Raw genomic sequence first — 26,963 nt, 5'->3', positions numbered from 1 at the left:
CTCTGGGAACACAAACTTGCTGTGCTAAGGGCTGGCTGTGTCACCCAGGGCCCTGCAGCTCCTGCTGCGGGCAGAGCTCAGTGCAGTCCCACAGCAGAGCTAACCACAGAGATGGCATGGAAAGCCACAGCTGCTCCTTCCCATGGCTCCCAGCAGAGAGCAGGCCAAGCAGGGCAGGTAAGGTGTTCTCTGGACCTGAACTGAGCCTGTGCTGCTGCTCAGCCTGGTGATAACAGCAAGCTCGGGCAGCACTAAACAAATGCTATCTGCAAGGGGTCAGCCTGATGCAGTTGTGCCTTCTGCTACACTGCGACGAGCAATGGCCTTCCAGCCTGTAACCAAAGCCAGCAACTCACTCCCAGCCTGCAGCCACTCCACCTCCCCCGTGCAGAGGCTGTGCTTCCTGCTCCAGACCCAGGAGCTCAGTCCTTACCCCAGGCTGTGCTCCCACCAGCCCAGTGAAGCCAAAGCCCTTTGTTTGGGCCCCACCGTCCATGCAGGACTCAGCCATGTGCTGCTGCAAGCACACAGCTGAGCTACGAAGTCACAGACCAGCCCACGACTTGGCTGCACCACCACGCAGGCTGCCAGCCCGCAGCAGTACCCACCACCAGCCCACATCAGGGCTCACCCACTGTGCAGTGACACCAGGATTACTACCCATCTTCCCCCCTTCTCATGCTGTCGCACATGCAGGCTGAGCGCAGAAAGCATTAATAACCACGTCGTTTTAACAAGGGTATGAAAAAGAATAAAAAAGCTTTAATTTAAAAATTAAATTAAAAAGAGAGAAGAAGCGAGAGGTGCTTGTACCCTGCCCAGACAAGGCGATTTGCACGGCTCCTCCTGGCCGTTCCCACCACGGACGGAAATCTTCACACCTGCACAGCTCTAGCTCTTGCAGACCAGAATAATGCTAAGAAGAGAACAGCATAGGTTTGCAGCAGCCCCGGGCCTGGAGCTGCTCCAGTGACAGCAGCAAAATCATCCAGGTGCAAGGAAGGCTTAAAAACAAAACAAAACGAACCACCCATGACACCCTAACCACCGAATTCTTATGAGGAAAGCATAAATAACTTAAATAGCATGAGGAAAGCAACGTATCCTCTGTGCTCCAGTGTGTGACAGCTGCAGAGCAGAGCCAGCCAGGCTGCTTCCACCCACTGCAGGGACCACGGTGCTCAGCTACAGCATCCCTGGGGTCAGCCCCATCCCTGATTGTCAGTGGCAGCCCCTGCACTGCCAGGAGTCCAGGAGGCACTGGGGGTCCCTGCCATCAGTTCCTCCACAGGAGCACACAGCCCCTGTGAAGCTGTCCCACCCACCGCAAAGGCAGGACTGCACCAAGCACCAGCTGGGCCACCCCAGGGAAGACTCTGCATCCAGGTGGATGGGGAGGAAACTTCACCCTGCTAACCAGCCAGCCTCGGTCCAGGCTTAAGCCAGGACCCTGCAGCTCCCGGTGATCTCTGGCCTCAGCTCCTAGAGCATCAGGAAGCCTCTTCTGAGGCCCTGTTCCACAAATGATGCAAGAGGATGGTCCACACAGCCATCTCCAACTCCCCAAGGCCCCAGGGATGTGCAGAGGATTGCAAACTGGAACTGCAGAGAGGAGCGGAGCAGGAAAAACTGCAGCTCTAGGGCCTCTTGAGGCCAGGCCCCGGGCTGAGGTGAGCTAATAAAGGCTGTGAATCGATATCTGCTAGAACAAGGGACGGGAGGACCAGTCCCCCAGCACAGTGGAAGCTTCCCTGTAACACAGGAATGCTCTGGACAAACCCTGGGCCACACTGCAGCAATTCAACCCACAGACGCCACCTGAACTCACAGTTGGCATCCTCCCTCTTATCTACAGACAATCCCATCGCAAGTCAGATCCCTTGGGCAAGGCTACGAGGTGAGCTGGGGCAGGAGGAGGCCCTGCAGCCTCCCTTCTCCGCCTGCTACCAGCAGCCTGCCCCCACTGTCCCTAGGTGTCATAGGTTCCTCTCGGCGGTGAGGTATTTGAGTGCGGCAGCCCCGTATCTACGCGACAGGTCCTGGTGGAATTCCTCCCGCAGCGTTTGTAGGCAGCCCCGGTACCCTGCGCTCAGGCGAAACTTGGAGATGTCGAAGCTGGGAGCGTGGGGCATGTGGATCATGAAGGCATTGGGCAGTACCAGCAGCTCGTACTCCTGGGGACAGAGTGGCAACCATCACCACCAGCACCGGTACCAATACCTCACTGCCCGGCCGTGGCCTCGGCACCCACCTGCGCATCCAGCTCCATGATGTGGGACACCTTGTTCCAGCCGAAGCCCACGAACCGCTGATCGTACTTGGGGCAGTCTCGCCTCACTACAACGTAAGGCTCGAAGTCTGGCTGCCACGCCACACGGTACGGCACGGTGGCTGTTCGCCACTTGGCATAGTCAGTTGGGGCATGGCCTTTTGGCCACACGTGGTACCTGCGAGGAGAGATGCAAGTGAGACACCGGTGGCAGCACCGTGGCCCCAAGGCACAGGGGTACCACACTGGCTTCTGCTGGGTGTGGCAGCCTTTGGCGTAGCAGGGAGCTCCAGAGTCTACCTGAAGGTGTAGAGGGAGCCCATGTCCAGCATGGAGAGCAGTTCTGCTTTGGATTTGGGGAAGGTCAGGCGGTAGTGCAGGGTCTCAAATGCCGGCACAATGAGAGCTGCCTTCCTGTGAGGCAACTCCAGCTGCTGGATGGAGTTCCTACAGTGGTAGAAAGAGTGTGAGGCCTCTGTGGCCATGAGCTGCGGCTACAGCCCTATTCCTCATTCCCCTTCATAGCCCACACGCAGCTCCTGAGCGGAAAACAACCCATTTCTGCACATAAAGAATGGCTGGCTGGTGCATGTCCTGCAAACTCCTTACCTGAGGTAATCATAGAGGCCATACATTGGCAGGAAGTCAATGTCAGTCAGAAAGACGTACGGCGTCTGCGTGTTTGCCAAGGCCACGTTGCGCAGGAGGTTGATGGGGTAGAACTGCCCCTCCTTGTAGACGATGTGGTAGGCGACGTTGCGGCGGGCGCTCAGCACCTCCGAGGCCTGGGCGTAGCGCAGGAACTGCTGGGCCTCTGCATCTGACATGTACAGCGCCAGGCTGATGGGGCCAGCCCAGTGTTTGCAGATGGCCTCCAACATCTGTAGCCTGCAGAGCAGAGAGCACTGTGTGAGTAGGAGCCCCGCCTTGTGGGAACCTGGTTAGACCCAGAACTGTGGGCTGTCAGAAAGCCGCATGCCACCCAAGCCCACTTCAGGAGAGAGCGAAGGGAATTACTGCTCCCAATGCAGGCTGCTTGCTGCTTCCTGCTGCAGTGCTCTGGTGTGAGGGTGAGCAGCCCACGTTACAGATCCCACGTAGCTCCTGAGTTGTAAAGTCACCCCAGAGGCAGTGGAGGGGGATCCCAACCACCCATCAACCCCACCAGTAAGTACCTGTCCATGGAGAGCTGGGCCACAAGGGTGACATCGGTGGGGTTGGGGAGGGCCAGGAACTCATACTGCAGGAAGAACAGGTGGACGCGGTGCTGCGTGAGGTGCTGCCGGCGGAAGTCATAGCAGGGATCATCCTCATCCAGCTCCTCGAGTGCCTGCTGCAGCTGCAACACCACAAAGGTGAGGCATGGCCGGAGATCCAGGGGGGAGCGTGGGGAGCTGCTGGCATCTCTGCTTGTCCCGCACCCTGGGCCAGGGGCAGAGCTGCAGTCAGCCTCACCTGGTCGCTGGGCGGGCTGGGGAGACTGGCACAGCCAAAGAGCTCCCTGCGCAGCAGGTTCCCATCGTACTCCAGGAAGGTCAGGTAGAGGTTGCGGAAGAACTCCACGTGCTTGTTCTTCACCCGCAGCTTCTTGGGCGAGTTCCAGTGGATTACCTGGGAGCAATGGTATATCACGCTGTAGAGGGGAAGTCAGCAGCACCCAACGCTCCCCAAAGCCCCCAAACATCACTGCTGACTGCCCAAGACCTCCAGATCCTGCACCCTGTCTCCTACGTGGCCGAAGCATCTAGTAGGAAGAGCACAGGGCTCCTCATAGGAGAATCTGTGATTCTGCTTCAAAGGCCACAAAATCTACCTACCTTGAGATCCGAGACCTCGGTGTAGCACAGCTCTGAGCGGGTGTGATCGGAGAGCTGCACATTCCAGAAGCAGGGGAGCCGGTACACCAGGGCTGGGTTCTGCTTGATCACTGCATTAAAGATGTCCTAGGGGAAAGAATGGCGAGTGCAGAGGAGGGTAAAGGAGGCTGTATGGCTCCCATATGACAGCAGTGCTACAGGAACACAGCAGGGCTGGCCACCCTGGAGGCCTCACCTGATCAGCCAGCGAAGTGGAGAGCATGCTCATGAGCTCCCGCTCTGCTGTCAGCCGCCACATCTGCTCCCAGCCCAGGCGACGCAGGCGGTCCAGCAAGAGCAGGATCACCCCTGGGTGCCAGGAAAGAGGATGCTAAGTCACCAAGGGAGCACAGCAGCCCGTATGCCTCCAGCCTCTGGGACATGCCTCACGTGCATGCAATCTCCAGGATGCTGTACCAGCTCCACATGCCCACCTCAGCCTTCCCCAGTCTCCCCATACAAACACTGCCCCAGCTGGGTGCTCAGTCAGAGTGCAGGACCCACCTCGGCAGCTCTCACTCACCTGTATTGAAGCCACGTCCCAGTGCTGGCCACGGTTTGTGGTTCTTCCAGAGGTTGCCCAAATACCAGTCACTTTGGTTCTCCACCAGCCCAATCACCTGCTTTTCTGAAGAAAGAGAAGGACATATGTGGCCCACACCTCTGCAAGTTTGAGAAGTGCAAGCAAACCCTCTAGATCAGTGCTGAAGCTGGTGTGGTAGGAGGCCCTGTCAGAGCTCCAGCGGGGCCCAAAGGCTCCCCATCCTCACCAGAGAACTTCCCGAAGACAGCCCAGAGCTCAGCAATGTCAGTGGCAAAGGTGATGTCAGTGTCTAAGACGATGACCTTGGAGAGGTTGGAGGGCAGTGCCTTGGTGAGCGTCAGCTTCATCAGCCCGTAGATGCCAGAGTAGTGCTTGTTGGGGATCCACGACACCTCTGGCTGCAAGGTGACATGGCCTCAGGGCTGGGCACGGGTGGGCCCTTCCTGCCTGGGCAGGAGAGCCATGTTCTCATACAAAGGAAGTCAGCAGAGGGGCACAACAGGGTTGTGGAACCAGGAAAAAGCGTTAACAATCTCCCTCCCACTCTCTCTGCCGCTCCCCCGGGACCCTCCAAGCACCCAGCTGGGATAGAAAGCGAGGAGAACGCAGAGTGGGGAGAGTGCCTGCCTTCAAGTCATCGGCGTTGTAGAAACTGACGTGGATGGAAGGCACCATCCAGGACTGGAAGAGCGTCTGGAGGATCTGGTGGGCCACCGAATCCGTGATGAAGTGAAAGTGGAGGGGGTTTTTCCTGCCAAGGGCAATGCAGCGGCACTCAGCACCACAGCAGGAGGAAGCGGACATGGTCCCCATCTCTCCTACTGTGGCAGGGGCAGACAATAAGGACACAGAGAAAATTCACACCTGGGGGTGGAATACAGCTACCCTCTGCCCCTTTAAGTCTCAGAAATGATGCAGGAGGCAGAGAGAGGACTCTGAGCCCCTCTCCTCCAGCTCTACCTTCCCTATAACACATCTGGGAACCCCAAATCATCAGGCCTTTGGCACAGCACATCTCCTGTTACCTGTGAAAGAGGATGGATTTCACCAGGGTGACCACATCCCGGCTGGCGTTGTGTCCAGCACACACAATTGCAACGTGCAGGAGCTGCCCAGAGACAAACATTGCATTTTTGAGATTGGCTTCTTCCTGCAAATGACAGCCCCGGCTCCCTCTGAGCAGCCCTGTTGGCTGCGCCACCCACCTCACACTTGTGCACCATCCGCTGCTTGAGGCAGGCCGTGCGGTTGTTCCTCTCATCCCCAAGGGGGGGCCCATCCTCAGCAGAGGCTGCCCACTGTGGGATACCATCACTGCCCTCCACCTGCACCTGGCCAAGCTGCATGCGGAGCTGCTGGTTCTCCTCCTCCACGCGGCGCACTTGTGAGGCCAGTGCCTCCCGCTCCACATCCCGACTCGGCTGCTCACCCAGGCATGGAGGCAGCAAGAGAAAGCGGCCATCTGCAGGGACACGGGGTGGGACGTGTGGACATGGCAAGAGGGCAGCGATAAACCAGAAGGGATTGTGTGGGGATGGGGGCAGAGCTCCAAACTGTTCAGAATGGTCCTAGGACACACCACATGCCCAATGTCAGAGCTCTGCTCCAGCAGTTCCCAGGAAGACCCCTAGGGCTCTAAAGACCAGTACACCCACAGCCATTATAGCAGCCTTCCCACGGCCTCGGCCTCTCCAACCCACTCTGTGCTGGGGACCTTCACAGGAACTGAGGGAGAAAGATCCACTCACATTCAAGGCTGCCCACAAAGAGGTAGAGCCAGGAGAGGAGGATGGCGAGGGTGATGGTAGCGAGCAGCAGCTTCAGCTTGACACGCCAGGAGCACAACATGATGGGCTGGCAGGAGCAGGTGCCAAAGATCAAGTGGGCAGGCCCAGTCCGGCTGGCCCCAGCATCCTAGAGCCTGCAAGGACAGGGAAGCAGAGAGCAGGGTCACCAACAACCCTCAGCATCCTCCGGGTGTAAGAGCCCTGCTCCTGGACTGTTTCCCACTGCCTGCCCTTGGGAGGGAGAGCAGAGCCCTCCCCCACTGCCTCTGGAGCCCAAAGGGGCCAGGACTGCTCTTGAGGCACCGCCTGAAGGACACGGCTGGGCTGGGCATGCTGTGCTGCTGGGGAGTTCAGCCCATGCTGAGATACACAAGGAGCCCCAGCCCAGCCCACTGGCTGCCTTCCCAGCCCTCCTGCCAGCAGGAGCATGGGGAACTCCAGTGGAATCCCTTGTCCCCTCCCAAGATCCCAGCAGGTCAAACACCACCGTTTCCTCCTCAGGCTGAATGCAGCCACCTACCCTGGTGAAGCTTAGTGTCACACTAGAAAGATCCCAAGCATCAGCTTAAAGGAACACATGGCCTGAAGGTGGCTGGAGGGGGTGGGGGAAGCAGAGGGGACTTGGGTACGCTGCTCTCACCACTCTGAGACACTGCTCCATAGCATAACATTATTTGCTTTGTCCCCACGTCCCAGCCCAATGGGGGAAGCACTGGTGTGCCCTCATACACAGCTGGAGGCACCTGCAGGGCTCCCGCCCTCTAAGCACAAGCCATCTTTTTTTACATAGGAAACGAGTGATGGAGAAGCCCTGTCTGTGTCCCCTCCCAGGCCAAACGCAGGGATGGAAAGACGGCCTCAAAAAGTGCTACCCGGTGACCTCCCCCAGGAGCCAAATGCATGGGGCAGACAAAGATCCCACCAAGCAAGAAACCACCCTGCAGCATCTGGAGGCCCCAATAAAGCCTGCGCTGCCTCTCGGATGAATGGGCTGGATTAGGGCCTCTTCCACCCCCCCCCCCCCCCCCCCCCCCCCCCCCCCCCCCGCACACACACACTCCAGAGCCCATTGATGTGCAGATAGCAGAGGGCCTCTGGATGGGGAGGGCAGCCTGGGAAGACACCACCTGGGTGAAGGGATGGGGTACCAATGCCCACCCAGCAGGAACCACCCCCACAGGCACGGTGGGAGCTGAAGCACCAAGTGGGCACAGGCCCTTTCACCCTGCAGGACCTTGGTGAGGAACCTCAGCATTTCCTAGGGCTCCACACACTGCCAGCAGCTCAAGACGTGTCCTACAGACCTGCCTCCACCACCCCGCCTGTGCATCAGAGGACCCTCAAACTTTGTGCTGGACTCACCGCACAAGAGGGGAGAGAGGAGAGCAGAGGGAGACCAGCAGGCACCGAGCTGCCCAAAAACCAACAGATGGGAAAGAGACCTCCGTGCCAACAAAGAAGGGACAGCCCCACTCGTCCCATGGCTTCTCTGCCCCACTTGCCTGCAGTGCCGGGGACCCTCCCAGTAGGGAACGGTACTCTCCACACACAAGCACGTGGTTGGGACAGCAGTTTCAGGGAGCACAATGGGGTTAGGACAGCAGCAGGCCCGGGAAGAGACGCTGGAGAGGCTCCAAGGAGCCTATACTCTGCAGCACCCCCAGCACCTCCCTCCCCACCTGGCCCCTCACCTGCCCCAGGCAGCAATTCCCTTACCTGCCTTCCCCTTCTCCTGCCAGTGCCTCCCAAGTGGCTCTCAGCCTGCTGCCGCGCTCCCTCTTGGCTCTGCCTTTCCCAATCCTCCTTTTACTCCTCCCTTTCAGATCTGACACTTCCCCCCCCCTCCCCCCCACCAGCTCCTCCCGCTCTCAAACCCGATCTCCCCCCCCAGCATGCCCAGCCCAGGCCCCCCTTTCAGAGGAGGAAAGAACAAACAAAACCAGATTAAATTCACTTGCTGCTCAAGAGCCCCCAGCACTGGGGAACGGAGCTGCCCTAAATCAGCCAAGAGAAACCTGCCTACTGCCCTGCAAACTCCCTCCCCGGTCCCAGGCCCCATGTACCTTTCCTCAGTCAAGATAAGGGCAGTGTTAGGTTTTGTTACCCCATAACCAATTGCCTTCTCTTCTCCCAGGAAAGGTGCAAGGCACTTGGGGGAGCTGAGAGACACCCTGAGCTGTGCAGCCCACACGGGAAGGAGGCAGAAGTGTGGGCTGTGGGCTGCTCAGCTGCCTTCCATGTGACTCGGAGAGCAGAGATGACAGGCACTCGACTGCAGGTGCTATGTGGACAGGCTGCAGGTGCAGGAAGGAAACAGAGCTGCCCACCTATGGCTCGGGAACAGGACGGGCCTCCAACCTCAGCAGCTTGGAAGTGCAGTACCCTGCAGAAGTGACAGCAGGAGCAGGAGGCAGGGCCGGGAATGCTAACTATGCAGATTGCCTTTACCTGCAGCTCCCCTGCGCCTGGCCCCAGGGCTGGGAAAGGCAGCTCCTGCCTGGGGACAGAGCGGACAGAAGAGCTCCGGCCCTCTGCCTTTCCACCATGCCGGGAGCAGGCACAGCAGGGCGGCAGCACGGAGAGACTGGGATGCAACTGTCTGCATAGCAAAGGAAACAAAACACAAATTGTCCTCCACCCAATCAGCTGCAGCAGCAGGCATGGGCCTGCCTTATGAAGATGGAGCAGGGCTGGGGAGGCCTGGTCCCCACCCAGGCAGTGCAGAAATCACTGCCCCAGGAGATGCATTCACCTCCTGCTTGGGCTCATGCTTGTCTTTGCAGAGCTCTGGGCAGAACAGGCAGTTAATAAACACACCTTAACAGCACCTTCCTGCCCAGCCCAGCCCCAGCAGCAAGAGGAAACCCCCGTGGGCCCCGTTACCCTGAGCCAGCAACACCCACAGCAGGAGCCCTCCCTTTGCTCCCCAACAGAGCTCAGCCCCAGGACCTACCCGCCCCATGCTATCCATCACGTAGGAGCGTTAGGGATGCAGGGGGGTGGCAGGAAGGCAATTATACAGCCTCTCCTCCCCCACACAGTGGGGAGAGCAAAGCACAAAGCAGCTCCCAGCCAAACAACACGCTGGGAATCAGCAGCCATGGCATCATGTGAGTGTACACTGTGTAGGGTCCTGCCCGTGGTGTGGGCCATGCACCGGCCTGCATGCAACATTCACACCTTCACCCAGCTCTACCCGCACCTGCAGCACCAGCACTTGTCCCTGGCCTTCCTCGCTCACACCAGTCAAGCACTGCCAGCAGTAAGATGAGCAGTTCCCCAGTTAGCACTGTTCTCCATTTCCAAACCCAGCACAAGGATGCAGGGCAAAGTGCTGGCCACAGCAGGTAACCTTCCTCCTTCCCCCATGCCTCTCACAGGAGCAGGGCAGCTCCAGCAGGGATGGGGACACACAGGACAAAGGGGTTCAAGGTCCCCAAGGCCAGTCTGTGGCTGCAAGAGTGGTCACCTCGACTCCACTTCCTGCAGTGATACAGTCAGGTGACATGGAGCAGCAGGCCAGCTGCACTAACACGGCTCCAGACCCAGCAGGGCCTCCCACCCCAGGAGACAGAGGTTGCCAACCTGCAGCCAGGCCTGGGCAGAGACCTCAGCCACCACCACTAGGAAGGCTGCAAAGCCACACGTGCCTGCCTGACCTCTGAGGGGTCAGCAGCAGCACCTGCCCGCCATGCCCCCAGGCTGCCCGCAGCACCACAGTGCCCTTGTTCTGGCTTAGCCCAGCCAGCCTTTGCTCTCCCTGATTCCCTGCTCCCTGTCACTTAATGTTTAGGGAGCGCTGGCACAGGTCACATGAAAGCCCAAGGCTCACCTCCCCCCAGCACAAGTGAAGCTGCTGGGCCAGTCCCAGCAAAAAGACGAAGAAAGGCACCACTCTCTGAGGAAAGGCAACAGGGGACAATTTATTTTGCACCTCTGAGTAAAAAAGAGGGGACAGGAGGGCACCTGCAGCACCCGGCTGCAATCAATCAGAGGCCATCTCCCTTCTGTCTCCAAGATGCCTCCTCCATGCGAGGAGGGCTGCAGCAGCCGGCAGATACCACACAGGCAGCTCAGAGCACAGCAGCTGCTGGAATGTACAGAGGCGGAAAGGAATTTGGCCAGGAAAGCAGGATTAAAGCCCCATGCTCCGGATTACCACTCCACCCCTCCTTCTCCCAGTCTTATGATAAGTGAAACTGAAGTGAGAATTTCACCTCTGTATCTCCTTGGGAACAGCAACCCTGTGGCAAAACAGCCACCATATTCCAGAGATGGGATCAAGCTACAGGGTGAGACACCAGAATATGGACTGTAGAACAAGAACATGCTGTTGCCATCCCTCCACAGCCACCATGCTACAGAGAAAGCTCTGACTAAGATGAGCACCTCCCTGCATCAGCTGTGCCTCATTCTTGTGTATTTTATTCCACAAAAGGTCACACAGAAAAAGCCACACTCTCCTGATAGAAGAGCACAACACTCAGGGAACAGGAGCTAACAGCCCCCAAAGGGCGTTAGCTAAAGCTCCCAGCTTGGCCAAAACAGGGAGTTCCATCACCAGACTATTTCCTTTCCTCTCTCAGAGCACGAGGAAACCAACAAGTCCAGACTGAGTCTGACACAGTCACATGCCTCACTGCTTACCTCTCCATACCTGAGGCCCAGAAGTGCATCACAGAAAAAGATCATGAGGCCCTGCTAGACACAGCCTGCCCTAGCTGAGCACACAGCCAGGCTTCTGCCCACTATGTGCTCTGTGTAGCAGGCACAGGGAGCCAGGAGTCACGGCATAGCATGCGAGCAGTATGCAGGAGGCTTAGGTTTGCCAGACATCCTACAATGCTTGCAAGCCATGCAGGTGCACTTCACCACCACCCTCAGACAAGGCATGATAGGGCCACCCAGTCCCAGCCCTGTCAGTAATATGCTCTCACTGCCTGTGGGGAGGCTGGAAGGACCCAGCTGACAACAGCCTTCAGCCACACCTGGGTTGTATTCCTCTGCACATGCTGCATTTGTCCCTCCGTGCAGCAAGGGAATCAGCAGCCTGCATCACATCATCACATGCTCTCCTGGCCAACACAGCTAGGAGGAGAGGAACCAAGCCTGGATTCTGTGCAGCATCACAACAGGGGACAGAAGGATACTGTATGCTTCTTGAAACAGAAGAGGAGCAGCATTTGGGCTGATCCCCAACTTCCATCCCTCCGCCAGGATCAGGTTTCTAATATCTGCACTTTGCTGATGACTGTGCTGCAGCTAATGGCCAGCTCTGAATGCACGAGGTTCACCGTGTCCCTGTCTCTGGACACCGAAATCTGCTCACTAGGCCATTTCCTGACTCCTCCCTCTGGCTCTCCTAACTGCTGCAGGTATGCAGTAGACAGCAGCAGATCCTGGGGTAAGAGCTAAGAAGCAACAGCAGGGTCAGCAGTCAGGAGCTCCAGCTTCTATCTAGGTCTCCCAGCAGCAAGCCATCTCCTAGCTGTGGCTGTGCTGGAGCATACACCGGTCACCACGCCCCACAAAGCAAAGGGATGGGAACGTCACTGTGCATAGCAATGCCTCAAACTTCCAGTTAGTAGTGTGCAACCTACCCACATTCACCAAAGCAAGGAATGACAAGGGATGTCCTCCCATGCAAAACATCGCTCCTCCCCACCAACCCTGGGTAGATGCCAAGGGCACAGCTCTGAGTCAGGCCCCAGGTGCCTAGGATGCCTCACTGCCAGCAGAGCTGGGTAAGTGTTTTTGGCTGAATAGTTATTGATTGAGAACTGCAGTTTCCATACAGCTCTGAGGTATTTGCTACTTCATGACAAGTTTGGGACTAGAACAAAATGCTTCGTTTTCCAAGCAAAAAGTCTCACTTTGCATTCTTTTGCTTGCAATTGAGCTCTGTTACATTCAAAAGATAAAGAGGTCTCTCAAACTGGGTTGTGGTTCCTCTTATTTTCTTCCAGCTTTTCATTCTGGGCACTGAAGCAATGAATTCTTTGCTCAGCTCTGCTCTCCAGATAAGCTGAGAGCAATAGAAGCCAAAGGGATGCAGGAGCTGTGCTTAAGCAGGAGCACTAAGGATGGTGCTGATGTTCTCTGCACTGCAGGCTCCTCTCAGACCTTAGGCTAAGCTCTCCCAGGACTGGTAAGCGCTACAGGCCCTGTACAAGGGATGGCCAAATACAGCAGAGAAGAGGCAATATCTTGTCCTAGCAGAAAGCAGTTCAGAGTACCAAGAGGTCACACCACTGGCTGAAAGACGCATGCAAAAGCAGGGCTTCTGACACAGGCTGCTCTCCAGTACTTGGCTAGTACACTAAGGTCCCTCACTGGGGCTGCTCTTCGGACCACCTCCTGCAGTGCTAAATCCATTCCACCAGACACTTGAAAGCATGTCATAGGGAAGAAAAGAGATGCGGCCACAGAGGAGACTGATACCCGTCATGAGGCAGAGCTGCTCACAGGGACTGGCCCAAACTGGGAGCTGTGATCCAGCAGACACTTCCACATCTTCACCCAGAGCTATTCCTGGCATTGATGCCCTCAGTGCCCAAGCAGGGTGGAAAGTAGAGCTTGCCCACATAAGAATGGAACAACTGCACTATAAATAGAAAATGAGGATGGCTCAGGGCAGGCTCTGCCCTGCCTTGAGGGAGGCTGTTAAAAACTCAAGCAGCAATACTGCCATCCAGCCAGAGTGCCCTGGGCATTTTATAGCCCTGAAGTGATACCTGAGTTACAGACATGCGCTGCAAATTAGCTCTGACGCTGCAGAAGAATTGCTGTTGGTTGGTCTGAGAGTCAGCAAACGTAGCTGCAAACAAAACCTACATGGGAGCATTTTGCAAACTGGACACAAGGAAGCAACTGATAGGGGCAAAAAGATGGGAAGTGAATCCCAAGAAGGTGGTTCCTGAAGTCAAGGGGAAACAAAAACGCTCCTGTTACCCAAACTCCATGCTGACCCTCCCCAGTACTCCTCCCTATCTCATCCTGCTGCTCACTCTGTTCCCACCCCCAGGTTTTCCTCACACTGCTGAGCTAAGTCCTAAACTGTCACAGCAAAGGACAAAGGCTGAGAAGAAACCACATGCCTCGACTCAACCAAGCGGCAGATGAGTGGTTCAGGACAAAAGCTCAAGTCTTCTGCAATCCACCAGAACCTCTTCAACACCCAGCCCACAGCAGCAGTGGGACAGACCTCAGCCACACCACGTGAAAATCAGGGTCAAATTTGGAAATAAGACTGCAGGACAACAGGGAACATGGAGAGAGGTGTATGCACAGAGGGAAGGCAGTAAACCCAAACTGATTCATCCAGTGTATAAATACACAAGAACACACGTGTACAGGGAAGCAGTTGCTTCCTCTGCCAGAAAGTGTTGTCAGTGGCTTCCCCCCCACCCACCTTTCCTCCCTATCAGGACAGGAAGACAGCACTCAAAAATAAATTAAGGAAAAGTTTCTTTGGTCAGCAGTGAAACATCCTGGCAGAACTGCTTTGGTAGACAAACAGCAAGCAGGGAAATCACAGCTCCTGCTCCACTGCTCCCAGAACACCCAAAATAGCCAAGGCACAAGAAGCAAGAACAGCCAGTGCTGACTACAAACCCACCCTGAGGACTGCAGAAACCCACAGCTCAGTTCCCTCCTGTTTCCAATCTCTCTCTCACTCCTTGCTCCTGTGCTCCAAGCAGGAGGCAGAGGTCTTGAGTTTGGCTGGGCTTCCACTTTGAGGAAGGAATTTGATAACTGATTGGATAGAATGTGAGCACCCATTGAGGAAAAGGATTAGTAACCTCCTAATCTGTACATTTTGGAGTCTAAGCATTTTACTTTGCTCTCTAATTAAACCACAGAGTGCAGAGATTGCCAGAAGGGAAAGAACAAGAAGGAAGGAGGAAAAGGAACAGGCTGTGGCTAAAACGCTGTTCCTTGCGGCTTACATACAAGATGGGCTACATGGGGGTCATTCATAAGGATGTATTTCACCTCAACGCTTTGAACACCAAGGCCGCTTCACATCCTGCTGCTTCCCATGAACCAACCCCTAATGAGAGTGAAGGCATGGGGAAAAGGAAACCTGTACAGCGTCCTGCAGATGGCAGAGGCAGGAGTGAGGGCCAGTAAGGCAAAGTGAAACTGCACCTGAGACCAGCCTGGCTGACCAGGACTCCCACCCTCCTGGGAAGTCTTACAACACTTGTCTCTTACTTCCCAGACCCACCTGCACAGAAGTTCCTTGCTCAGGTGCTTATCTATCTGGCTCCCATGCTGGGAGGGGCTGATGTCTCGCTGCCCTGGCACTCATACAGCACACGTAGCACTGTGCTGGGCTCATTAGGAGCTACCTCAAAGAGAAACTTTCTTGGCACAGGTAAAGAGGGAAACCTTTCCAGCACAGCCCACGACAAATCAGTCTGAGCACTGCTTCCCTCAGGCTCTATCAAGGCCCCCATGTGTACGCTGAGAGAAGGCAGTAGGCCCAAGCCTCACTCCTTACTGGTGACCCTTCAACACACAACGGGGACAGCTTCAGAAGGAAAACCAGCAGGCAGTAGGGTCAGAAGAGCTTTGGCCTGCAGTTCACAACTGCTCCCAGCACTAAGGGCAAGGCAGCTGGTGGCACGGCTGGGAACAGGAAAGGTCTCACCTCCCAAAATGCTCTGCCTCCCGCTCTGCCCCACCAGACAAGGGAGAACAGGGGCAGCCTGTCAGTCCCACGTCCCTCTCTTCCCTCACTCCTATTCTTTGGAATTCCTCTCTTCTGTTTGCTTTGTTTCAGTACTCAATGAACAGGAAGAAAAGGGAAGGAGCCTTGACAAATCCGATCAAGGCGCAGACATGCTGAGGCCCCCTCCCGCTGGCATGCCAAGCCCTGCACTAATGAGGGATGGAGGAGAAGCAGCGACTGAGAACAGTGGCCCCACAGAAACACTTGGGTTAGGGGCAGAGAGAAAAGAAGCTACTAGAGCAGAATATCAGCACAAGATTCCAGCCATCAGAAGAGAGTCTTCCCACTTCCCCTGGCCATAGAGCTTCTTCCAGCTCCTTGACTCCAGTCCCCCTGAATGCCCAACTACATAAGAAACAAGCAATAGACCATTCAAGTGTTTGGTGAGGAGGATCCTGATGCATATATTCAAGGGAAGGTAAACTGAGACAGCAACAAAGATGGGAGCACACTTCTTTCTACAGATTCATGCAGGAATCTGGTTTTTCCCTCCAGAGAGTTTGCCTACGGGGGCTTACAAGTGCCAACACAGTCACCAGGACCTCCACATACATCCTCAACATCCACACATTCAAACAGGGAGGAAGCCTGCAGCGCCACACAATTGTCCCCAGTTTACAATATTGAGCACAGAAACATGGAGACAGGAGGAAAGTAAGCACGCATAACTCATCTACTCAGCAAGCAGGATTACCAACCTTTGGAAGCTGCCAACGTTGCAGGGGTACCTGGGAACAGCTGAAGAAGCTGGCAGGCTGCAGTGGCAGTTGTGAGAACCACCCTCTAAGCAAGGAATCCCATCTTCGGGTGTACAGAGCACATCCCAGCTGTGCTCGAGGGTTTTGCACCTTGCTGTCACCTGAAAACCAAGACGCGTGGAGAGTTAGTGGACAGAAGGGCTATGGCAACAGGCCCCTGCACAGCCATGAGCATTATAAACCACAGCACCATCCCACACTTTCATCCTGCCCCTTTTCCCCAGCTTGCTGCCCAGTATAGCTCAGTGCTATTTGAGGCTGCCCAACCAGCACCTGGGAAATGATCCATACGCTGCATGTTCCCGGTCCCAGAGCACTTCTGTGTCCTGTAGCACATGCCCCACCCACACGAGGGCCATACCCAGAAGTGCTGGCAGAGCCACCACGCTCCAACACAACACGTGCAAGTCCTCACACTAACTCTTCAGCAGGAGCTGGGAGAGGAACACAAGTCCCCTGGCTCCCCCTCAAACGAGAGCAGCAGCAAGTGTTGAGCTTGTAAGGCAGTGAGAAGATTAACTATCACGTTCAGTAACCTGAGCACCGAAACATACGCTGGGCTGTTTGGGGATGGGTCAGGAGTCTGTCCAGGCAAGCACACAGCCCATGGAGACAAGATAAAGGCAGAGAGGGGGACAGAGAGAGCCACTTAAACCACGGGGAGCAGAGCAGCCCACATGTACCTCTCTTTCCCTTCCCTCTGGCTCTCACAGGATTGAGAACATGCATCCTGTACCTGCTAGGACACACGGACAAACATCTTCAAGCCAACTTACTAACACATCTTCCTGGTTTATCTGACCTGCTTTCTACTTCACAAAGCAATGAAGAGATGAGAGCGCAGTGCACAGCTCCCACTGCACCCCTCCAATCTCAGAGAGATCCCGTACCACAGAGCCACAGGGAACAAGGTACACAACATCAGTTTGAACAAGGGCTCGTAGCACTGTAAATCTCACAACAGCCTCTACCTAAGTAGTAAAACCCAATAACTCTGGTGAAGAAATACAGCACCAGTGCTCAGCAAAACCCACTTGCAGCAACAAAGCCTCACACTACCTCTGCTCTGCAAGTCTCACACAGTATCAGCAGCTAAGAGCCAAGCCTCAGGCACCCACCTGGAAGAAGCAGCAGAAGCTGCTGGGAACAAGACCGTGCAGTTCCTAAAGCTGCAAGCTGGGCAACCAAAGGCACCTTCAGTAGAGGTGATTGCAAGCAAGGAAAGCTGGGCATATGTCTGCCAAACAAGATGGATCCTCCCAGCCCCACCACCAAGAGCAAACTCTCCATACAGGTGTGGCAATGTCATACAGATGAGGTGGAGCCCACAGTGGCCATTGCTCAACCAGGAATGGCCCTACAGCAGCACAGCTGCCTGAAGTTCCCAGAGCCAGCCCAGTTCCCCCCTCAAACATCCCATTAACGCAGGCCACCAGAGAACTACAAGTCCTGAAGTGTTTTCCAGCTGCATCACTTGGTTATTAAAAGATACTGCCTCTTGCTCTCAGCCTTTAGCACAGGCTGATTTGGGGTACGATGGGAGAGACTGCACACTGCTGATGAATCAGAGCAGGGAGTTATCCAAGCAGCAGCCCAGGGCTCTAAATGGCTTTCTGGAAAAGGCATCTGGAAGCAGGAGGCAGCCATGATCTCACAGCAAGGCTGTGCGCACATTGCCAGGCATGTTGTTCCTCCTGGGAAGCCAAGAAGAGGTGCCAAGTCTCAGCTAAGCTGGGAAGGGCAGCAGCACCATGATAGGGAACAGCAAGAGAACGCCTCTAAGTCAGAAGGCTCACTTAACCCCCCTTTCAGCTTGGATGATTTGGGTTTTCGTTTCCAGTGGACAACCATTAACACTGAGGGAACACAGGGACCGCACCACCACCAGCTCTGCTGGCCGCTGCCCTTTGGTCCCCAGCAGGCTATAAGCAGCCACCCCAACAATGCCACCCCAGAGCCTGCTGCAGTTCCCTGCCCACCTCCTCATTTGGGCAGGGATTGGAGGCTCTCCTGAAAGGTGCCCCCACTGTGATGCTATGAGTGCATCAAGCCTTCCATTCTGGGCAGGGCTCATGTGTCAGGGCCCAAAATAATCTCTGGAAATGAATCCCCACAAGACATTTGGAGCCAGCCACAACTTATCCCCAGCAATCCCAGAGGGCTGATGAGCTCACCCAAAAGCAAATCAAACAGACATCACAGCACGAGAGCTGAGTGGGGCTGGATGGGTATGCAGGGGAGACTAGGCCAGAAGGGCCACCCCACACCAGGGTGAGAATGATCCATGCCCCAAATTTATGCTGCCAGGCTCCTTCCCTCCTGGTGGGAGGGCAGCTGGAAGACACAGCTGGGAAGAACACCCACTTCCACCAGGTAGGTACCAACCTCCCAAGGCATAACCATGCATCAATACATTAAATCTATTCTGTCTTATCCTATGTCCCAGCTCCAGCACTGGGGAGTGCTGTCCCAGCCCCACAGCAGTGCTCTGCCTGGGGTCAGCCACCCAAGAAATGGTGCAGCCTTACAACTCTGAGCCAAGAGCAAGCTGCTGGCAGTCAAGCAAGCTGGACTTCAGCATGGCTCCTGCTGATGAGCTGGCAAAGCATGTGCTTTTTGGGTTTGCTTCTTTTCCAGCCATTACTGCTGAGCCTGCATCCATTGTCATTGGAGCATAGGAACCGTTTGGCCTCAGTCAGAGGATTTCCAGTAAGCAACAACCTCTGTCACCCCAACCAACAGTAAGTGCAAGAAGAGAGCTGGTGAGAGATCCTTCCTGGTAGTCAGGGCAGAAACTGCCCCTTAACCTGTCCTTTCACCTTCTGCCCCCACAACAGATGTTATAAACCAAGGCAATTTAAATCATTCCTAATCTCGTGGGCTCTCAGCAGCCTTAGGAGCAGCTCCTCCTGCAGCAAGTGCTCCCTTGCAGCTTATTTACCATAAAAAGGCACCACGATGGTACTCCAACCATCCTCCAAACTCGCTCACTGCAGGAGGGAGACAGAAAGGCAGACAGGACAGGCAGGGGTGGGGCAGGGAGTGAATCGTCTGCCAAAGAGCCTCTTATTCAGGATGGAGCTACTCTATCTGGTGCCACTGTTCAAAGTAGCTCAAGGGCATTGTGCATCAGGCTTCACCTCAGGCTGTGGACAAGGTGCCTCCGGCCGGCAGATTGCTCAGCAGCTAGCTCTCAAGTTGCTGTCTAGAAGGGCCAGAGTGTCTCCTTGAAGGAGAGCAGCCCCAGCAGTCTGCACCAGATACGCCCCCAGAGTCATCAGCAGCACGCAGTGAGCATGGACGAGCTGTCCCCCGGCCTGTCACCGGCTCCAGGTGCCACTTCACCCCACCTTGACACTCATGCCAGCAGCTCTACTGCTGCATTTCAGAGCAGCCCCAGGTAGTGCTGCATGTGAGCTGAAAGTTGGGTCTAATCCATGCAATTCCGACTGAAGCGGTTTGCTTAGCGCCGGGCTGCTTGCCAGCAGTATCTCGTGCCCTTTTTGAACTCAGCCTGCTGGAAAACAAACCTCCAGGGGATGGGGGGAGAAGCAAAGAGATCAGAGAGGATAAAGTGCCTGCCCGTGCAACGGCAATGCTCACGGTGGAGGCTGCAGGCACACACTGCATCCATTGTGCAGAGATAACCGGACAGGAGGAAGGAGGGGCAGCCCGGCAGGGTACTGTTTGCTCTGGGGAGGCTGCGAGAGGCTGTAAAACGCTCTCCTTGCCCATACCGTACAGCCTCAGAAGTGCCGTGGGCCAGGCCCAGGTCAGCAGGTCGCACAGCCTGGGCCACGCAGACTCAACGCGGGGCCAAAGAGCACAGCAGGGAAGAGAACAGCTTCAGTTCCCTGCGCCGCAACAGGCTGCAGCCAAACGCATCCCGTACCTGAAGAACAGGGCTGGCACACACCGCAAAGCCCAGAGCATGAGCATGACCACGACCACGCGTATCCCTCACAGCCGCACCGCGTGGCCGCAGGGTAGCTCCAAGCCCGTCCCGCGGCCCCTCCGAGGGCAGCCACACGTACCAGGAGGGGAACGCGAGGCTGCCGGGCTGTCCTGCACTACAGCAACTCCTCCGCCCCACGGAAGCCGGACGCCGCAGCTCCCAGCCCTAGAAGTACAGGCTGCCGCTGCCCGGCCCGCCGCCTCCGGAAACAAGCCCCCGACAGGTGTCCAAAGACGGGCGAGCAGAGGCGCTCCCCGGGCACAGCCTCCAAAAGGGAGCCGCCTTCCCGAGCCCGGCTGCGACCGGAACGCGCCCGTAGGAGCCCTCCGGCAGGCAGGCAGGCAGGCAGGCAGGCAGTCCGCCCGCCGTACCCCCGGCCCCTCCGTTCCCCGACGCGCCCCTTCCCGACCGCAGCGCGCAGCCCGCCCGCCGCCACGCACCGCACCGCACCTGCCGTGCCGCCGCCGCCGTGCCTTTAAACCCCCGCCCCGGCGCCCGTCGGCCGCGCAGAACGGGGCGGGCCGCGCGTGCGCGGTGCGGCGGCGGCCGGAAGCGCGGGGCCGTGCGGAAGCATGGCGGCGGCGGCGGCCCGGTCCCGCGGCGCGGCGCAGCGGCTGCGGCAGTTGTGCCAGCGGTACCAGGAGTACGTGCGGCGGCACCCGGCCGCCACCGCGCAGCTGGAGGGCACCGTGCGCGGCCTCTCCTACCTGCTGCCAGGTGCGGCACGGCCTTCCCCGCGTCGGCGCCGCGCGCGACCCGGCGGCGCCGCGTCACGGCCGCTTTGCTCTCCCCGCAGGTCGCTTCGCGGACGCCCACGAGCTGTCGGAGCTCGGTACGTAGGGCGCGGGGCGGCGGGGGGCACGGCCCTGCGGCCGTCGGCGGCGCGCCCGTAACCCCGCGCCGTGTTCCCCCGCTGCAGTGTACTCCGCCTCCAACCTGCTGGTGCTGCTCAACGACTGGATCCTGCGCAAGGAGCTGCCCCGAGGCCCGCCGGGGGTAAGCGCGGGGGCAGGGCCCTCGGCCGCCGCCGTACGGCTGCTGAACGCGGGGTCGCCGGCCCGGAGCCGAACGCTCGCCGGGCTCCGGGGATCGGGCCCTGACTTGCGCCCGAAGCCGATGAAGCTCCGACCGAGCCTTTCTTTGCCTGCGGTGTCGAGCAAAGCGAAGGCGAAAGCGGCCGGCTGCCGTCTCTTTCGCAAGAGCCCCGGGCCGGCTCCCAGTCCTCGGTTAGGCCCTTTGGGGAAGGAGGAGGAGAGCTTCTCTTTCTCCAGACAGGCCTCTGCTTCACACCTGCCCGGTGGGTCTGGATGTGGGTGGCTCAGTGTCAGCCCGTGCAGGCGGCCCTGGCTGGAACCTGGGGTATGTGACCTGTCGGCTGTGCCCAGCTTCATGATGAACAGCGCTAACAAGTTCTCTTGCTGAAAGAGTCCAGGCTCCTGTGCTCTTCGTGCCTGGGATCCAAACTGATGCTATAAGTTTGTACTTGGCAGGCATTCGCTTTGGAGCAGCAGTGGACCCCGTGCTCCAAGCGCACCCATCAGCTGTGCCCAGGGAAGAGGGTCATCAGGTGTCCCAGCCCTAGAATGAGGAGAAGTTCTGCGTTTGGAGTTCAGGCGCTGTGCTACCACCCGGGAGACTGCTAGCTGCTTCACTTGGGATAGAAAGCAAACTGGCATTCAGCTGTGACATTTTCCCTATTTCTGGAGTTGCAGCTCCATATGGTGCCGTGATATCCAGGTCTGCTCCTGCTCAGAAGTAGGGAAACAGGCCTGCGTGTTGGCTCTGGCCTTAGGATAGAAACCACTCCTTGTTTCTGAGGCTGTGAGTTCCAGGGACATCACTCCTTTAGCTCCAAGGGTCTCACCAGACTGGGCTGTGCATCTTTCAACTTACAAGCAGAACCTCCATCCTGTCCCCCTTCCTGTGTTTTGCAGTCACTGCCCCAGCAGAAGCTGCTGACCTGGCTGAGCGTGCTAGAATGTGTGGAGGTCTTTGCAGAGATGGGGACAGCCAGGGTGTGGGGGGAGATGGGCCGATGGACCATCATTGTCCTCATCCAGCTGGCTAAGTAAGTGCCGCAGGTGGCGGGAAAGGGGCTGCATGTGCTTGGAAGGGGAATCTAGGGGGGTCTTACCCCAGGAAAAATCCCAAGCAAGACTGAGCAGCCGGTCCCTGAGGCTGGGGGAGTTTGGAGCCTCCTACAGTGCAGGGCACTGTGCTGCAGAAGGGTTCACTACCTCTCACCTGTTCCCTGAGTGGACCTGTGTGTTTCCCTCTTCTGGGAATGTCACCTTTAAGGCACAGCACAACCCAGCTCCACAGCTGGGTATTGAAGGCTTCCTGTGTGTTTGCCCACAGGGCCATCCTCCGCCTCGTGCTGCTGCTGTGGTATAAAGCTGGCATCCAGACATCTCCACCCATAGTGCCTCTGAACAGGGAGCAGCAGCAGTCTCTCCACTCTGAAGGTGAGCTCTCAGTGCTGTCATTGGCTTGGGAGATACAGGCTGAGTTGCAGATCAAGCTGTGAGTCTACTGTTCTGATGGTCCTGGACAGTGCCAAGCAAATGTATCTTTTCACCCTCTGAGAGCTCTGTAACATTAGTCCTTTCAGGATGGTCTGCTTTGAGCTAGATCAAACTTTCAGCCCAGCCTTCTTGCTGACATTATAGAGACCAGGTTGAGATACGTTCCTTTGGAGCCTCACCCCTGTGGCTGTTTTCTCATGCAGATGTGGAAGGCAGCTCCTCAGGGAAAGATCAGACCTATGTCGGTAGGCGTTCCAGCCGTGTTGTGCGATCTCTCCAAAATAGTAAGTAGCTGAGCCTGTTTTCTGTCCCTGTCTGAGCTGCTTCTGTTCTGTGCCTTTCACGTATGGGCCTGGGTGTGGGCAGTAGAGAGCAAAACCTGATCAGCTTGTATGGGGGTGTATCCTGCCAGTCGCTGGGCACCGTGCACGGGGGAGTATTAAAGCAATAGGAATTCTCACACATGGTGCAAGACCAGTGGTAGTTCTACTTTGAGAAGCGTGAATCTTAAGAATATTTCTCCCTGCTCCCTCCCTTGTTCAGGCAAGCTTTGAGGGTGCTGGTCAGTGGCAGCAACTTGAGTGACCTGATGTGCTTGTTTCAGCTCCTTCCCTGCAGTCCAGGCATTGGGGGTCCCCCCAGCAGAGGGAGGAGACGCAGAGCCGAAGAGCAGAGGAGATGAACCAGCCTCCCACTCCTCTGGGTCTCCAAGAAACCATTGCAGAATCCATCTATGTTACCCGTCCCCTGCTCCACTGTATCCTGCTCTGGCTACATGAGTGCACTCTCTATACCCTGGGTGCCAGCAGAGGGTGCTATGGGCTCATCTGCTGAGCTGTGGTGTAGGGTGGGATCACCCCCATACTCCTCTCCCTACTGCTGCTCTGCTTGTGCAAGGGCCTGAGAACTCCATTGCATCTTTGATGGCCAGCTGGTTGAGCTATGTGCATGAGACCTCCAGCCCCCTTCCCTGGGGCCCTCCAGCACTACTCTAGAGTGTTTTTCTTTGGACTCTGCAAAGCTTTGCTGGTACCTAGCAGACTGCTTGTCTGTCTGTGTACCTCTTGTTAGGCCTGTTTGGTTCTTTCTATTCCTTGACTGTACATTCCTAGTATTGAGTTTGGGAGTGTGGGGACAGAGATCGTGGAAACCCTGGCTCCTCTCAGCAGTCCTGGATATCTCAAGGTCAGTTCTTTGTAGATGGTTGCTGAAAAATCACACTTCCCCCTGCTCCCCAATCCGTGGCAGGTCATACTGCCAGAGATGTGTGTAGGGGCTAGCCTTGTTTTTAACTGGAAGATGTACATATTTGGGTATTTTCTGCAGCACGTTACTCTCTGTCATGGTGCAGACTGCTCTGTAGGGACCTGAGGACAGAAAGCATTTAGCAATTCACTTTAATTTTCCTATTGGCTGCTGTTGCTGTAAGTTCACTCTCTGCTCTTTTCCTTCCAGTTTGAGCTTGCTGAGTGATCTGAAAGACCTGAACAGGAGGGAACGAGCAGAGCTGAGGAGACGGACTATCCTACTGCTGTACTACCTGTTGAGATCTCCTTTCTATGACCGATACTCAGAGTAAGGGGCCCTGTTGGGCTTTTGCTGAGAATTTCCCTTTGAACAGAAATAGCATCAGGGGACTGGGTGAGCAGATCTGAAGAGGTCTGGGTGCCTGTGACCAGGTTAATACAAGCCCTTGCCTAACTCCTGCTGTCACTGTTAACGCGTTCAACAGCTGGGACGGGAGATATCCCACTGGACTCATTCATACTCTCTCTCTTCCTAGGGCCAGGATCCTCTTTCTTCTGCGCTTGTTGGCTGATTATGTGCCTGGACTTGGCTTTGTCACACGTAAGTGGGTCCCATTGCTCCATCCCTGATTCTGGTAGATGAAGAAAAATCATGGGAGTTGAGCAGAATATTTGTTGAGGAGCTTCTTAACCTGAAGAAGGAATTGGGATGTCCCTGGGATGGTTAGTTTCAGTGTACCTTGTATTGGTGCTGGAGTTGGTTTAAGACAGAACAGAAAAAGATTGCATCCTGGCTGCTATGGACCTGTGCTTAACCACAGTGATAGACCTCTAGATTCCCTCACAGGCTGCAGAGGTTTGTCCCTGCCACCTAATCCTGTTCCCTTGGGCTGCCTTTCTGCAACTGAATCACTGCACCAGAGCCCTGCTCTGCAGAAATTGCTTCTGAACTCTTTTCCTTGGTCCCCAGTCTGCAATACAGATGTGAGGGGTAGCTGTCTAGAGCTATTAACCCAGCTAAGAGTGTATTATAAACCCAAAGCCCAAACCAGGTCTGTTTTTTCCTAGTCCTTCACAGAAAAATCCCTTTTTTATGGGCCAGATTTTCACCTACCCCTCTTCCCTGATGGCACAAAACGTTTCCTAGAGTAGTTCATGGCAGTAGATTGGCCAGACATTGTAGAACTGTCCTTTCTTTGAGGAAGGTACAAAGCTGGCTAACGCAGGAGCCACTCCTCCAGTTAATGATTTCAGAGAGGCCTTGGAACCTGCGTTAAGCCTTGTGCCAGCATAAGCATTTTCTGCTATACAGCACTTGCTTTTGTGTTTGCACCTGCCCATTACTGCTGAGCTGTCTCTCTCTTTGCTGTGTCCTCCTGACTCACTGCATGCAGGTTTTTCCCTTGGTTGTTGTCAAAGTCCCTTCCCACCAGAAGCTGGATGTGTCAGCACTGAGAGAGCGGTGTCCCACATCATGTCTTTGCTGACTGTGTTTCACTCACCCCTTGGTCCTGCTCTAATCTCTGGCACTACATCCCACTCTGGCACTACATCCCAACATTACCTCCCATCTTGGCAAATATAACTATTCTGTTGATGGGTTTCTTATCAGTGAAAGTAGAGGTTTGGAACTGTTGGGTATCGGCACCATTTACACGCATCTTTAGATTTTTGCATTTCTAAATGTGGGATATCTCTGTTCTCTCGTTTCAGGGCCACTGATGGATTACTTGCCTGCCTGGCAGAAAATCTATTTCTATAACTGGGGCTGATGAGAAGATGATTCTTATTTGTTAAGATCAGAGGTGGATGTTTCTAAGGGAGGGCTGGGGGAAGGCATGTTGATTCTAATTTTCAGTTGAACCATCAATGAGAAGCTCCTGTTCTGCAGGGTGGGGAGGGGAGTGTACATAATTTTTTAACAGATGTGTCTGTGAGTGATGGACACTACGCAGGGTGTTTGGAGAGATGTTGGCCACCTCTTTCTATGGACTGTTGTGGCTGCAGTGATGGTGATGGGACCTTTTTTAAGCACTTGATTTTTCTCCTTTCGTATGGCTGCGCTATACTAAAACCAGGCAGCGTAGAGATTTTTGGAGAGCATAGTCTCCCACCTCGTGGCATTGAGACTGACCTGCAGCCGCCTGCTTGTGTTGGCCATGCTTGGCCTATTTGCTTGGAGCGGGCTTGTCTGTCAAATAAACTGACTGAATGGAGAGAACTGAGCTGAAGGAGCTCTTTTCCTTTGATTTGGGCTGTCAGCAAGTCTGTCTCTATCAAGAAGAGTAGTTTTTGCAGCTGTCTAGCCTGATCCCATTTCTATATTGTCCTTTAGAAAACTTTTGCTCTAGTCTACATGGGGCAGAGCCCTGCATGTTGCTTACCTGGTGGCTCTGTCTGTAACTCCAGGTCCAGCCCCAAGTTTCCTGGGGTTCATCTCGAGGCTGGGAGTGCTGCAGTTTGTAGGCTGCTTTGCTAGTACTCTACGCATACTAAACTGGATTGCAGAATGGCTGCCATCCAGTGCGCAGGGGCTTGGCCAAGGGCAGAGAAGAGAACTGAAGGATTAATTCAGCAAATACTGCTGTGCAGCATTTAATAAAGGGTCAAGCTGGGGCTTGGACAGCTATGGCCATATTCATTATCACCTCTGCTAACCTGAGACATCAATTTAGCTGGTCAGCTGCTGCTGAGTCTCCCTCACCCAGAACAGGGTGTAGCCAGCCACTGGCACTGGGCTGCCCTGAGAGCAGCAGCCCGCCTGTTGCCAGCCCTGTGCACACAACCCTGTGAGCTAGAAACCTGCCACCTCGTTCTGACCAGTGGTGAGTTGGCCACATGGGTGACAGCTTTCCTACCTAAACCACCCTCAGGGGCCCCCCAGGATACAGGAATCACAGCCCTCTTACCTTAGCAGCCAAACTGGGGTAGGGGGAGGCAGGCCATAGCAGTAAGGGAACCCAGGGCTTGGCACTGCGTGGCATCTGTGTTACCACCACATGGCAGAATGAAAGTCGTGAGCTGAGTGAACTGTGCTCCATTCATTTGGGAATTTGAAAAGGAAGGAGTGCAAGAAGATAAGGCCCAGAAAGAAAAAAGACTAATAAAAAAGAGTTCTTTACTGTGAGGATGGTGAGACACTGGAACAGGTTGCCCAGTTAGATTATGAATGCCCTGTCCCTGGAAGCGTTCAAGGCCTGGCTAGATGAGGCTGTGAGCAATCTAGTCTAGAGAGAGGTTTCCCTGCTTGTAACAGGGGAGAATGGAACTAGATGATCTTTAGCA

The 26,963-nt window shown here is 55.7% G+C and overlaps 2 protein-coding genes across 2 annotated transcripts; one reads left to right on the top strand and one right to left on the bottom strand.

Annotated features, from left to right (window-relative positions):
• Window positions 1-735: 735 nt before the first annotated feature.
• LARGE2 (LARGE xylosyl- and glucuronyltransferase 2) lies at window positions 736-20,426 on the bottom strand. Its single transcript, XM_072338567.1, has 16 exons — window positions 20,357-20,426; window positions 15,892-16,052; window positions 6,418-6,590; window positions 5,875-6,131; window positions 5,695-5,777; window positions 5,297-5,420; window positions 4,896-5,067; window positions 4,649-4,753; window positions 4,322-4,434; window positions 4,087-4,212; window positions 3,725-3,880; window positions 3,445-3,608; window positions 2,879-3,157; window positions 2,570-2,716; window positions 2,252-2,447; window positions 736-2,174 (listed from the first exon to the last, which is right to left on the bottom strand). Exons 3-16 carry the CDS (start codon window positions 6,515-6,517, stop codon window positions 1,977-1,979), a joined length of 2,220 nt encoding a protein of 739 aa, XP_072194668.1. The 5' UTR covers window positions 6,518-6,590; window positions 15,892-16,052; window positions 20,357-20,426; the 3' UTR covers window positions 736-1,976.
• Window positions 20,427-20,433: 7 nt separating this feature from the next.
• On the top strand, window positions 20,434-25,925 carry PEX16 (peroxisomal biogenesis factor 16). The gene is made up of 11 exons (XM_072338566.1): window positions 20,434-20,623; window positions 20,703-20,738; window positions 20,826-20,902; window positions 21,841-21,974; window positions 22,265-22,371; window positions 22,635-22,715; window positions 23,036-23,188; window positions 23,544-23,616; window positions 23,887-24,006; window positions 24,215-24,279; window positions 25,392-25,925. The coding sequence occupies exons 1-11, from the start codon at window positions 20,479-20,481 to the stop codon at window positions 25,448-25,450; spliced, it is 1,050 nt and encodes a 349-aa protein (XP_072194667.1). The 5' UTR covers window positions 20,434-20,478; the 3' UTR covers window positions 25,451-25,925.
• The last annotated feature ends 1,038 nt before the right edge of the window (window positions 25,926-26,963 follow it).

This window comes from Excalfactoria chinensis, chromosome 5, assembly GCF_039878825.1.
Source record: "Excalfactoria chinensis isolate bCotChi1 chromosome 5, bCotChi1.hap2, whole genome shotgun sequence".
Lineage (NCBI taxonomy): Eukaryota > Metazoa > Chordata > Aves > Galliformes > Phasianidae > Excalfactoria > Excalfactoria chinensis.
Note: the sequence above shows the minus strand (reverse complement) of the source record. Positions and strands in the feature narration are given on the sequence as shown.